Raw genomic sequence first — 12705 nt, 5'->3', positions numbered from 1 at the left:
GCCTTCCGCCTTACTGAATGGCGGTGGAACAAGTGACTGCTTTCCGGATTTGCGCCTATCTCAGCACCGAAATTACGTCTACGTTAATGAGTCGTTGACTATAATCTCTCGATGTATTCAGTTTTGCGCACAGATGGCACGAATTTCACTGATTCTGCGAGTGATGCACACGGTAGCACTTGCTTTCATCCCGAACCAACTGTTTGTTGATTGTATCCGTTGTTCTGGAGGTGATTTTGTGGCACGAAGCAGTCGTTTGCTGCAAACTTGTTTTACCTACAAATGAGTGATGATAAGCTATGGCCGCAGAATGGAGGTGCTGTTGTTGCCGCTCTTGTTGTTGTTACTGATTCTGTTTATCATGGTTTGTTTATCCATCAGAACCTTTCGTATCGATGACGTAAGGAAAACAATATACAAGCCAACCGTCTACTTTAAACGTACACCTCTCTCGTTGTCCCTACTTCAACCCGGGCACACACCGTTTGCAAGCCATTGACACTTTCACATCACCGCCAATACGCTTGCTTCTTCCTCCGTTGCTAGAGACTACGCGCCAACTACGCACCACACACACGCGTCTACGCTCTGAGCTGGCGTACGTGCTCACAACTCATAAACGTCATAGATCGGGCGAGCTCTCCGATCAACTGCACCTACACGACACAGAGAACGCGCGCGCATTCACGCACACACACGTTTGACGAGCGGTTCTACTGCCTGTTCATATATATCCTCCCTTCCCCCTCATGTATGCAGAGGGAAATAATGGCGATCAATCGCTCAATGCGAGATTTTGTTTTGCTTGGTTTGCGATTGAACCTACAGCAGGAGCAGCGTGATGCTCGCGTTATTCAAGCCGATCTATTACACTCTAGTGCCAGGCAGCCTATTTCTTTGCTGTCTTACGGAGAAAAGAAATATGCGACGTTTTTCATTACATGCCTCAATTGAGTGGAGACGAAGCTACTGCTGCCATCGAGTCAGGTAACCCCGACCGCTGTTTTGAACACGCAGCCTACTTTACCAACTTCGAGACCGCTAGTCGCGGTGTGAAAAGTATTAAAGTGGTCGGAACAATTTCATCATTTCATGACTGCCTGTCGTCACACTAGCTCCCAAGACGCCAATCGACCGCGAGGTGCTTGCGCCAGAAAGGGAAAGGCCGTTGCGGGTGGGGTTGGAGGTGGGGAGAGTGAGGGCCTTCTTACGTCGTGTCGTGCCGTTTTTCTTAGCTTTATTCGTGGACTCGGTTGGCTTTGGCTACTGCCACCGCGGTGCGAAAATGTGTCGTGCCTCCACTGGGCCGCCGTTGCCGTGCTGAAAAACTATCCGAAACGTTTAGCGACACGTTCGGGATCGTAAGGCAACCAATTCCAGCTGATACTATGTGAGTTGGAAGGTATTATTTTGGTGTAGAAAAATGCACTCCACAAATATGTTTTTCACTCCGTAACATGGCCGACCTCACAACGAGCTGACGTTTGCTGTCAAAGTGCGACGTTTCAGGTGTTTGACAGTTATTTTTCTTCGACAGACGAGCGCGTCCTCGCTGCAAAGAGCGTGTTAACAGTGTTGTGACGCACGGAAAATATTTATACGGAGCATTAATCAAGCTTCTGTGTTGCCAATCTTATCATTCAGTGCGTTTACTTTTGCTGTACTAAAGCAACATAATGGGTCCGATAAATCTGCAACAAGGGCGTATTACTAATCGCGGCGGAGCTAGCGGTAGCAGTATCCAGAGGCAAGACCAGGAACAAGCTCTTCGTTCGCAGATACAGTCGGAAATCGAACGAAAAGCTAAATTCTGTGCCAACACGCAGTACGAGTGTACGCTGCCACGTGTTGATTCATATGCTTATTGCTTTCGTCACATTCTACAAGACCCAAACGCACCATACAAGCAGTGTGAATATGTTTTCTCTAACGGGCGTCGTTGTTTGGAACCATCACCAAAGTATGACGCAAAGAAGGATTACGGGACGAACTATTGCTTCGAGCACAGCCGACAGACTCAGCTTAGCAAAACGAAATCTACCATTGGAAAGCTCGTACCAGTCGAGACGACGGAAACGCTACTGAACAGTCTCGCTCACCACGTGAAGGTAGACAAAAAGCAGCAGCACTACTTAGGAAGCAATACGCCTCTGAAGATAACTGTCCATGAAGACGATGAGGATACCGATGTGGACATTGTTACACCATCGGTGGATCCATTTGGTAAGTGTTCTAAGAGACGATTACTTTCGCAGGCAGTATTGCGTTTATTGAATTTGCAAGATAAGTATAAGTAGAGCTTTAGTTTGCTGTTTGAGTGAAGAAAACAAATTATGCTGGCAATGCTCATCCGTATACTGCTGGTCGCTGGTATCCAGTGTTGGCGACCACTCCCGTACCGAGTCGAGGGAAGCTACCGACAATGTTTCCTAAACTAGTTGCCGCGTTACCGATAGCGCTGCCAGCTGTTTGTGCCATGCCACCGGCAAGGGCGCCGCCATTATACAGCGAGCGTCCTTCGAAGTTGGTTTTCGCGGACAGTACGTTGCCTACCATGTTGATGCCAGAGCTGATGCCTTGTCCGAGCAAATTGATCGCTCCAGGGATAATGCCCGCACTGCTTCCGGTGCCATAACTTACGCTCGTAGCCGGCCGGATTGCTCCGAATAGTCCTCCGCCTAGTCCGAAACCACCGAGGCCGATGCCTGCTCTAAATCCGACTCCAAACCCTGGCTGATTAATACTCTTTCGTCCGCACGTTCTGGTAATGGTCCTAGCGGTGGTCGTAGTTGTTGAACCCGCGGTAGTCGTAGATGCCGTCGTAGCAGCCGTTGTTGCTGTAACCGTGGCGGCAGTTGCTGCAGTTGAAGCGGTTACAGTGGTCCCTGATGTCGTAGCGGAGGCTGCAGATGTGTTAGCAATGATGGTGTTGATCAAGGTGGCCAATTCCGTGAGCAACTGCGGGGAGTTGGCCGACACCGTAATGCTCTGGGATCCGTCAGCACTTGCCAGTGTGATTGTACCGTCCGTGTTGGCCGTTATCACGACGTTGACATTTTGTCCTTCGGCCACCAGAGCCGTGCTTGCGACAAACAGCGCCAGTAGTGCGAGTCCTTTCATTTTCTTCTTTTGTTCTGCGAGCGTTTCAACATTGGTCGGTGGCTTTTTATATAGCGCAAGGCAAATTTTTCACCATGACAATCTCGTTTTGCGGATAATGTTCGCAGTATGTCTCAATCTAGTTCCGGGTCGATTCGGTACATATTTAGGATAGTAATACTCACCTTTCTGGTTAATTCAATCAATCCTTTGTTCTATTCAGTTCAATGAAATATGGACCATTTGCATACAGAAAATGCTTCGTACGGTACGAATAATTTTATACAACGTTTTTCATTGTGCTTGCAAGGTGGAAACAAATGCGTTTTTATTTTTCCGTGTTATATAAGAGTAGACGTTCAACAAAGATCAAAGCGCGACATTGTATGTTTATTTTGATGATATTTTTTATGTTAATAATTGAGTTTTACATTAGTCATCATGATAGAGAAAATTCGCTTAAGCGCCATAGAGTCCAGAATAGGCCTGTATCCAATTTACTGCATCCATTGGAAAATTAATCGTGTATGCATCATTTTTTTCCATTTTAGTTGATGTTGACGTAACAGCGGTAAATGATTCCGGGCGTGTCGTACTTGATTATGCCTCTGATTCGAGCTCTGACGATGAACCCGTATACCATCCTACCTACGGTACGTCCTGGAAAGGTCATGAGATGGACAACTCCGACAACGAGAGTGTTGACTCGCAAGGGGACGATCCGCTGAAACACGCTGGGATCTACACGGCCGAGGAGGTTACTCGCATCACCAAGGACAAATTGAGCCGTTTGCAATCGCTGTACATCGACCAGATTCACCATTTACAGCATGTGTTACGCGAGCGACGTCGCAGCTATCTGAAGGAGCAACGCGCTGAGCGGGACGTACATTGCAGCATTTATGACCAGGTTAAAGAAACACCCCGGGAACGCATGCTGTACGAGAAATTGAAGGGTCTCAATCGATACCACCGGAAGCACGGTGTCGAGGCAATTCTACAGCGTAAGTATTTAGAGAAGCGAGCCAAGGCAACTGAGGGCCTCCAGCACAAGCCTCCGTCGCTACCGAAGTGTTCGTACACTGAGGGCGGAGTGAAGTGTGGTGAGCGAACTTTACCCTGCTGCAAGCACTGCCGTAAGCACATCCTAGAGGACAAGAAGCAGGTGTTGTTCAGGGCGTGCAGTATCGACAAGAATGGTGTAGTCTGCCAAGAACCATTGGCCGGGCTATTTGATAACATAACCTGTCCATTGCACATGGAGCTTCCGGCACAGCGTTCGTTCAACAAACGGAAGTATGAATCGGAATCAGAAGGAGAATGTGAACTCAGTTCCATTGATGCAAACAAGGCCAACGCGGGACAAGAAGTGAATGCAAATATTAAACAAGAATTGCACGATGTTGAGATAAGCGACTTAAAACAATCAACGAAGATTGATGGTAGACGCCGAACTATCAGGCAGGATTCGGCCATATTAACCCCGACACGCGTACGCAACACCCGCGCTTCGAAAGCTGCCATGGCAAAGTTAGATGGGCAACAGCAGCAGACACGTACGTCGATCGTATTGTCAGAGGATCGTAGTATAAAAAAAGAAAAACTTGAACCGCATGAACCCGAGCAGAATCTAACGATCGTCCATGACACCAGTAACAGTACTATCTCCGTAGCCACTGGCGTGTGCCTAGATCCCAGCGGGAAACGTCCTGAAGTCGACCTGGGCGATTTGGAGGAAGCTCTACTGCCGGTCAGTATTATTGCTAAGAACAAACCAAAGCAAGAATATCTGGATACAGAACTTGGTTTGGCAAAAGAGCAACCGGAACCGATGGATACAACGCAATCGGTATCACAATATACTGCTACAGTAGAGCATGAGGAATTCGCAAAAAACACCATAGCTAATGAGCAGAAAGCTATCAGTTCGGAATTAATCAAACCAGTGATTGAAGGTAAACAGATGATCATAGAAGAGACATTCGAGAATTCAATCGAGGTCGAACAGCAAAATAAGCAGGAGTGTACAAACGAAGATATATTGGACGAAATCTTGAATAACCCAGCTTGTGAGGAAATAGACACAAATAAACTCGATCAGAAGGAGTATTTGAAGATGTCAAAAGAAACAGTACCATTAAAGCACCAAAAACAACGACCGGTATTGGATGCACTTGAAAGTTTGCGGAAATCTTCTGATAAAAAAGAACCACTGATAAACACTAAAGCGATGGCAATAGACCCGCACAAAGAAATGAGTACGGCATTCGACGATTCAGAGGGAACCAACGTTACACAAATAAAAAACAGCAAGCTGGAGTCGGTATCTGTAACGGCAGGCACGTCAAGGAATTCAGAGCTAAAACTGCGTCGTCAGCAAAAGTGAAGGGATAATGTCTAGCAAGAGGATCGATTCAAAGATGCACTCAGTGTTAGAAATTAGTGAGAACTTCATTAAACACGATCTTGTTACATTATAACTTTGCATTATTTTTTTTTTGGAATAAACAATCTGATCAACGGATATCTTTACTTTGTTAAACACTGATTATTTTAAAAGTAGATTATACAACGAGCCCGAAAAAAACAAACATTCTTGTGTGTATTTTTTGGTTTTTTATTCATATCATTACTTTTTGAATTATTTTTCTTGTAATGTTCCAAACTCAATCGCCAAAAATATCTACGTGAAAACAACAGTCTCCGCAAAAGGAACAAAACTACACTGTGACAGTCGTTTTATTTTGTATAAGATACAATGCAATGATAAACGTATATGGTGTTAATGGTAAATTTCGAAATAAACAAATTCAAAGCTGAATAAACCAAACAAAAACTTTAAACTATCTTACAATTTCTTGACACAAATTTGTCTTTTCCGCCGGGGCTTCACTTTGCCTATTACTCGAATCCTTTTACATCCTCATGGTCTCTCATTCTATATTCTTCTATAATACTTCTCGCTTTTGGCTAATATGACTCCATAACTTTTATTCTCGACCAATCCCTACACTTTCACGTATCTTTGCTGTTTTCTCATTGATCCTTCTATGAATATCATCGTCGTAGTAATTTGGAACATTTCTTCCAATTTAAATCAATATCGAACTGCTCTTTGCTTCACATTTAGCCGCTATTCACATGCAATCGCCTATTTCGAGTTGCCCTGATACAGTTTCTATGCTGTTAGCTGCTCAAACAATGTTGCAAACTCACGATTTTTGTTTCTAACATCGTCGCGCTTAATTGGCTCACTATATTTTAAATTTTGTGTTGTAATGCATTTCCTCACCGATCTGCAACAAACTTTTCAGGCTGATCGTTCTTCCTATGATATTATGTTTTACGCCGTCCTTTACCAGATATTACAAATTCAGTTACTTGACGCCAAACGACGGCTCGATCAAGCCTACCCAAATGCATTTTATCAAACGTACCAAATTTTGGTTAAAACAAATTATCATGCGTTATCATGCGTCGGCACATTTTTAAACTTCCGAAAGTCTTACTGTTTTTGGTCGTTTATGTTTTACACTCTTTGGGGGAAGAGATGATGAGGAAATAATTACCTTAAATTTGCCTTGTTTGCTAAATTAATATTTTAGCTAAATTTATATTTAATGCTTGAGCTGTACTCAGCAATTAGCCAGAAATATTGTACCGTTCGGTAAAGGAAAAAGGGAATCGCCACAACCGACCCAGCTTTGGGATATCACAAAAATAAATTTAACTTGTGCTGTGTTTCAATCTATAAAGTGCACGAAAGTTCAACTAATAATTGCCGACTTAATCGCCAAACGTTGAGCAATACTGGTGCACATTGTGTCACAGTTGGATCATTAAATGTTTACTTTTCAAGATTGCTCATCATATGCCGCTCCTTTTTCGATCCAGTATTAGTACGTACAACATCGTAAGATTTCCATTTTTGCTTCAATTTTTAGTTTCGCACGAAGGCTTTGGGTAATATATTTGATTTAAATGAAACTACGTATATCTGTTCACTGCTCGTGTGATACGTTTTTTGCATAATGCAACATCGAAAGGGCTTAATTTGGTTCACATGTTCTAACTTTACTCCAGTATATTGGCAAAGTCCTACTGAGGGGGTCAATTTTGTAATTGTTGTTTCCATTCTTCTGCGTAATTGCATGTTGTGTAATTATTTGCTGAACAAGGGAATGATCTCGATCGAGCTAAATAATAAATGTATTCCTTTCGTTCTTTCCATTCCTTTGACCACTTTTGCAAATTATAATATTATTTTTCATTCCTAAATCTTTCAGCACAGGCCGATGGATGCAACTTTCGATTTCATTCATTCAATACTATATCGCTAAATTGAGCAGTCTGGATGTCATTATTATCCGGTACATTCCTGCACGTTAATATTTTCTCGTTTGCACAACAATTTGTATAGAGGGCCTGTTTTTTGGTTGTTTACAATTTGCATTAAATTTGAACACACAAGTTTTCAATATTTTATCTTCTGTTTCATTAAGATGGGTTTTGTTTGCCTTTTTATTCTTTAATATGATTTAGATTTTTCAAAATTGTATCACGGGGAAAACGCTACACACATGTGCGCTGCCGCAATGCGTGATATTGTATCCAAACCAAAAACAAATATTGATTAACGTTTTGACTAACAGTGCATAGTGTTTAGTAATTACTTGGCTACTTCGCTATACGAATGAAATAATACGTATTGAAAAAAAAAGAAACAGGGTTATTGTTTACAGTACCTCAATTGAATGAAATAATTGTTCGTTGTAAAAATGATAATGAAAAAAAAAACAAATAGAAGAAAAATAATCCTGCAGTGTTACATATGCAGTACAAATGCTGATAGAAATATTCATTCATGGTTTCTAGTTTGTGCTGTGTCCGTTTCGAATAGGAAAATGAATTCTTACGTGCTCTTTGCCTTCCAAACCCTTTGTTGTTCCAGCTGCTAGTCAAATACCAGATGTAACTATATACTGGCTGGTAACAAACTATCATTAGGGCGCTTCTTCTACCGAATGTTTGCAGTCTTCTTATGCGGTCTTCGTTTCCAGAGCAGTCATCCATTCTCGTTCTAGTTTTCACAATTTCCACATGGCACTGCTAGCTCTGTCAGATTCGAACACTATTCTTCCACCCATCTATTTAGAATGCAACAAAACGGCTGCACACAGGCCACGCTAGTTTGACCATTCACCAGAACGTATACCCCCCGCCGTTTCCTCCATGAAGAAAGTTGTTCTTCTTTTTAGTCACCACGACCTGCTGGCCCTGGATTGTTGCAATTTGAGCTGCATTCGGTGCTATTCCCGGTGGTGGGGGTGGAATCGTTGGCTGTCCGCCGGTTTTGCCGAAGCGTGCGCCAGCATCGAACATGGCACCCTGTACAACAAAAAGCATTATCAATACGAACATGATGCCAATCCATACTAATAAGTAAATAAGTACTTACCTGAACGGGATAGATTTGCGTCTGGTATACTTGAGGCGGTTGGTTTGGCGGAGGAGCTGCCGCAATCTGATACTGATACATTTGTGGATGTACCGTTTGAGCCGGGATAGCTGCAACGGCCGCCGGCGAAGCTCCGTATGGCGGAGGGGCTGGAGCAAATTGGGCCTGTGGGGACGGATTTACGCTCCAGCTGTTGCCGTAGAAAGGTTGCGGCACAATTCCGGGAGGATATGGCGGGTACGTCGGTGTCATACTGGTAACCACCGAGCTGTACGAGGGGGGAAGCTGTGCGTGTGCTGGCATCTAAAAGGGTGAAGAAAAGAAACAAAAACGTTACAGAATGTATTTGTTCAAGAGTACATTTCAATTGCTAGCAAATAAGGATGATTCACCTGGCTGTTCATGTACTGCTGATATGCGGCCTGTTGAGCTGCTTCGTAGGTAGGATAACCTGCGGGAGAGGCATATCGATTAATCATGAGAAAAAAAAGTTTTTATAACCGAAATGCACAATTTTCTGGTTTACACAATGCAAATTTTGATTTGTTTGTTGCCAAATTCTTTGCGCAAACCCAAATCCGTCATGGACGGAGGCGGAAAAAAATGAACTACAATCGCACCATTGACGTCGATGCTGAATTCATGTTAGGTTTACGCGAAACTTATAATCCCAAATCTCTTGAAATGCTTTTTATGCTATTCCACCAAACAGGCGTGCAAGACTATAATTTTACCATATATTAGACGTAATATGAGTAAAGTCATTATCTTACCATTAGTTCCTTTGTTATTCATGTTTGAAATAGTTCGTTCTACGTGTGTTTTGTTTAAATTTTTTTTCTCTTTTCCGTTATTCCGTCGAATGCTCAAGCACCCGCGATTGAACGGATACTTGGATTGCTGGTTGGAATTCACTATCAATTGTTAACTTGTAAATTTATAACTACAAATATGCTTGTACGGTATCTACACAAGGTAAAAGTAAATACAAAATTTCTTTTAGCTGTGTTGACCGTAGTAATAGCAGAATATCGATTTATGTATGCCTCAGGCCTCGTACACACGTATCAGGACGAATGACAAAATTTTGACAGTTCGCACAGTTTTTTTTTTATTTCAAGCTGACAATAAATCTCTTTAATCCATTTAATTTTTTTCATATAATGTTTAATACAGTCTACCGACATATTTCATAAAATTAGCGATGAAATGATTTTCAACGAAATTAATTTTTGTAAAAAAGACAAATTTATTTTGCATATTTGCAATATATATATATATATATATATATATATATATATATATATATATATATATATATATATATATATATATATATATATATATATATATATATATATATATATATATATATATATATATATATATATATGCTTTTTGCTATATAAATGTAACATAATTTTGAATAACTTTTTTAGCAAGCGTTATCGCGTTGGTTTATGATTTCAATAAATTATAACATAATAAAACAGTTTATAATTTACACAGTATCATCAAAAAAACTATTTAGCATAGTTGTGACATCTGATGGCCGATATTTAACATATTTATCGATGTTCTTGCTAAATTGCACATCAGAATACCTGCAAACAACGTGGAAATCAATAAACAATAACCATTTCAATATGTTTTTAAGCACTTACACTTCAAAGAACGCGTTGTACTTTGGGACTATGTGTTCTGTATTATCACGTTTGATTCCTTCGCGTAACAGCACATCTGGTACGGAAATCGCACGTTGTATTTTTACTGCGTCATCCAGCTCCTTGTTAAAGTTCGAGAACCGATCCTTGATTGTAGCTCGTTCCTTATCCTTGACTTTACCGTTTATAGGCCGTGGCATATCGTCTAATGGATGAATGTAGGACAATAGCTTCGACCACGAACCTAAATAGGCCTTTTTCAGATCTTGAATCATTTTCTGATAGCGACGCTCGCAGTCATGTTCGGTCAGGGAAACGATCTCAATCAAGCTTGATCGTTGTAGTGATTTCAATATGTAATGAGTGTTGTTCAGTTTGAATAACTGTTTTGTGGCCTGATCACCGTACTGTTCTGATTTAGTGGCAATGGTGTAATTCAATTCTGCCAAAACTTTCCCTGCCGTAAGAAAAAAGCATGAATAATTTTAATATCATAAGATATGAATGTAAATCTAGCTCAATGTACTCACTAATATAGATCCCAAGTAGAGCCTTATTTTTCTGTTCCACAGACACCGCCTTATGCAAAGCAATGCGATCAAGATCATTTGTGTATATCGCTTCCGTTTGAAGAAGGCCTCCAATTGTATCACAATGTTCTTGCAACTGTTCCAGGAACCAGATCGTGTTCGAGGTCAGTTCATACACTGTAGCATCACGCGGAACGTTCGACCCTCCACCGTAGCTAATTGTGCTAGACGTCATGCTGACCATGCCACCACCACCGGAATCGTTACGAATGGACTCAATAAACTGTTCCAATCCCTTAGAAGCCGTTTGTTGCAACCTGTTCAGTACACCGGACAGTTGCTGCTTTTGCATGGAATCGCATATGCGATCGATATCTGGTTGCAAGATTTGCACGTGCTTGAGCGCTGAAAATATTCCCAACGCTGCTGACCACTCCTTACGAGAAATACTTCGCATCACTTTAGATGTAATTTGCTCCGCATCCTTAACCACCATTTCGATAGATGGTTGTGACAGACGAGAGAAGACTTCGTTGTGGCGCGAAGAGGGAACAATGTCGTTTAACAATTGCCGCTCCCATACGAGCAACTTTTGGAGTCCCAACAAAAGCACGAGATACTTTTCCAGTTCCTGATCATTATCATTACCATATTCTTCAGCTGCTAAAATATCTCCAAAAGAGGAATTTTTTCGCATAGCTAACCCCGCCGATTGGCCGAGAGTTTGGGAAGCTTTCATAAACATTTTGTTGGCTTTACGCTCAAATCTTAAATGTAAAAAAATGTGAAATGATTGATAATGTAGGATTTTTCACGTTGTTAAAATGGTTTTAAATCTCGATTAGTGCTTACATTTGTTGTAATCGGGCAGATGTGGTCTTCTTTACCCCCATATCCATGCGACCGTATCCGTGCCTGGTTCGCAGTGGTTCATTTCCCCAGCTTCCGCTTTTTTGATGATCTTTTAAATTTTGCAACGAACGCATTATCACATCCGAACGTTCGTCGCCAAATATTTGCACATACTCTCGTCGCAGATTGTTATCCAGCCATTGGGCAATCACGTTCAGTTCATCGCGAGCGCTAGGCGGTAGTTGCTTGATCGAAGGGCAGTCTTCGTTCGATGAATCATCCTCGATATAAATCATGTCCAGCAGGTCCACCGGTTTCAATGGAGCATTGTGTTTTTTCAGCAGCGATTTAAAGTGATTGTTCAGAGTCTCGCAACCATTGTTAAACAAGCTGGTTACGTTCTCCAGCTCGACACTCTGAGGATTATTGTTCAAAAAGTAATCTTTCGCCTTTTTCAATTTATTCAATCCATCCAGGAACGTTCCTATGTTTCCTTCGGATGGTCCTTGATGAATGAGATTACATACATCTTGCGAGGCATCATAATGAGAGAGCACCTGCTCCATGCATTGAAGGGTGCTATCAAGATCTTCAACGACCAAATAGGTGTAAGTAAATTCGGTCCAATAGCTGCCATAAAATGTCAGTTTTAAGTTAAATTGATAACTTACTCTGTTGTTGTTTTTGTAGGTTCTTTGTTATGTTGTAAACCGGTAGTATTGTATGCTCAAGTTTACCCAGTCGCTGTTCGAATGAATTTAGAATCTTTGACATGGATTGCGTCAATTCAGAATATTTCTCGACATGATCTTTCAGCAGAGCTTGGTTAGTTTTTTCCTGTTGAAAAGACATTAATTTTTCGCCACGTATACAAAATGCAAAAGGGGTAATGTTGTTTCTGCTCACCTTTTCCAGTTTTAACTCTATTTGGAATGTATTCTCGAGCGTACTCATGGTTAATATGAGTTTTATTACAAAACACTAGTTTGCAATTGATATTCTTGGCAAATCATATGTGTGACAGCAAAATTATAAATAATCGATGAAATCTCTCTTTCGTCGATTTTGGGTTTTGACGATTAAAATAATGTGACTGCGAAAC

General features: G+C 41.5%; 3 protein-coding genes across 3 annotated transcripts; 1 reads left to right on the top strand and 2 right to left on the bottom strand.

Annotated features, from left to right (window-relative positions):
- The first annotated feature begins 1676 nt into the window (after positions 1-1676).
- On the top strand, positions 1677-5485 carry LOC128725079 (uncharacterized). Its single transcript, XM_053818798.1, has 2 exons — positions 1677-2223; positions 3651-5485. The coding sequence occupies exons 1-2, from the start codon at positions 1677-1679 to the stop codon at positions 5483-5485; spliced, it is 2382 nt and encodes a 793-aa protein (XP_053674773.1).
- Positions 5486-5820: 335 nt separating this feature from the next.
- On the bottom strand, positions 5821-9570 carry LOC128722443 (DAZ-associated protein 2-like). Its single transcript, XM_053816105.1, has 4 exons — positions 9331-9570; positions 8950-9008; positions 8558-8860; positions 5821-8487 (listed from the first exon to the last, which is right to left on the bottom strand). Exons 1-4 carry the CDS (start codon positions 9350-9352, stop codon positions 8299-8301), a joined length of 573 nt encoding a protein of 190 aa, XP_053672080.1. The 5' UTR covers positions 9353-9570; the 3' UTR covers positions 5821-8298.
- Positions 9571-10058: 488 nt separating this feature from the next.
- LOC128725585 (exocyst complex component 7) lies at positions 10059-12557 on the bottom strand. The gene is made up of 6 exons (XM_053819340.1): positions 12510-12557; positions 12275-12440; positions 11604-12192; positions 10752-11518; positions 10222-10678; positions 10059-10161 (listed from the first exon to the last, which is right to left on the bottom strand). The coding sequence occupies exons 1-6, from the start codon at positions 12555-12557 to the stop codon at positions 10059-10061; spliced, it is 2130 nt and encodes a 709-aa protein (XP_053675315.1).
- Positions 12558-12705: the final 148 nt, after the last annotated feature.

The sequence above is a fragment of the Anopheles nili genome, chromosome 3, assembly GCF_943737925.1.
Source record: "Anopheles nili chromosome 3, idAnoNiliSN_F5_01, whole genome shotgun sequence".
In the NCBI taxonomy this organism is placed as follows: domain Eukaryota; kingdom Metazoa; phylum Arthropoda; class Insecta; order Diptera; family Culicidae; genus Anopheles; species Anopheles nili.
This window is presented reverse-complemented; position numbering and strand designations above follow the sequence as displayed.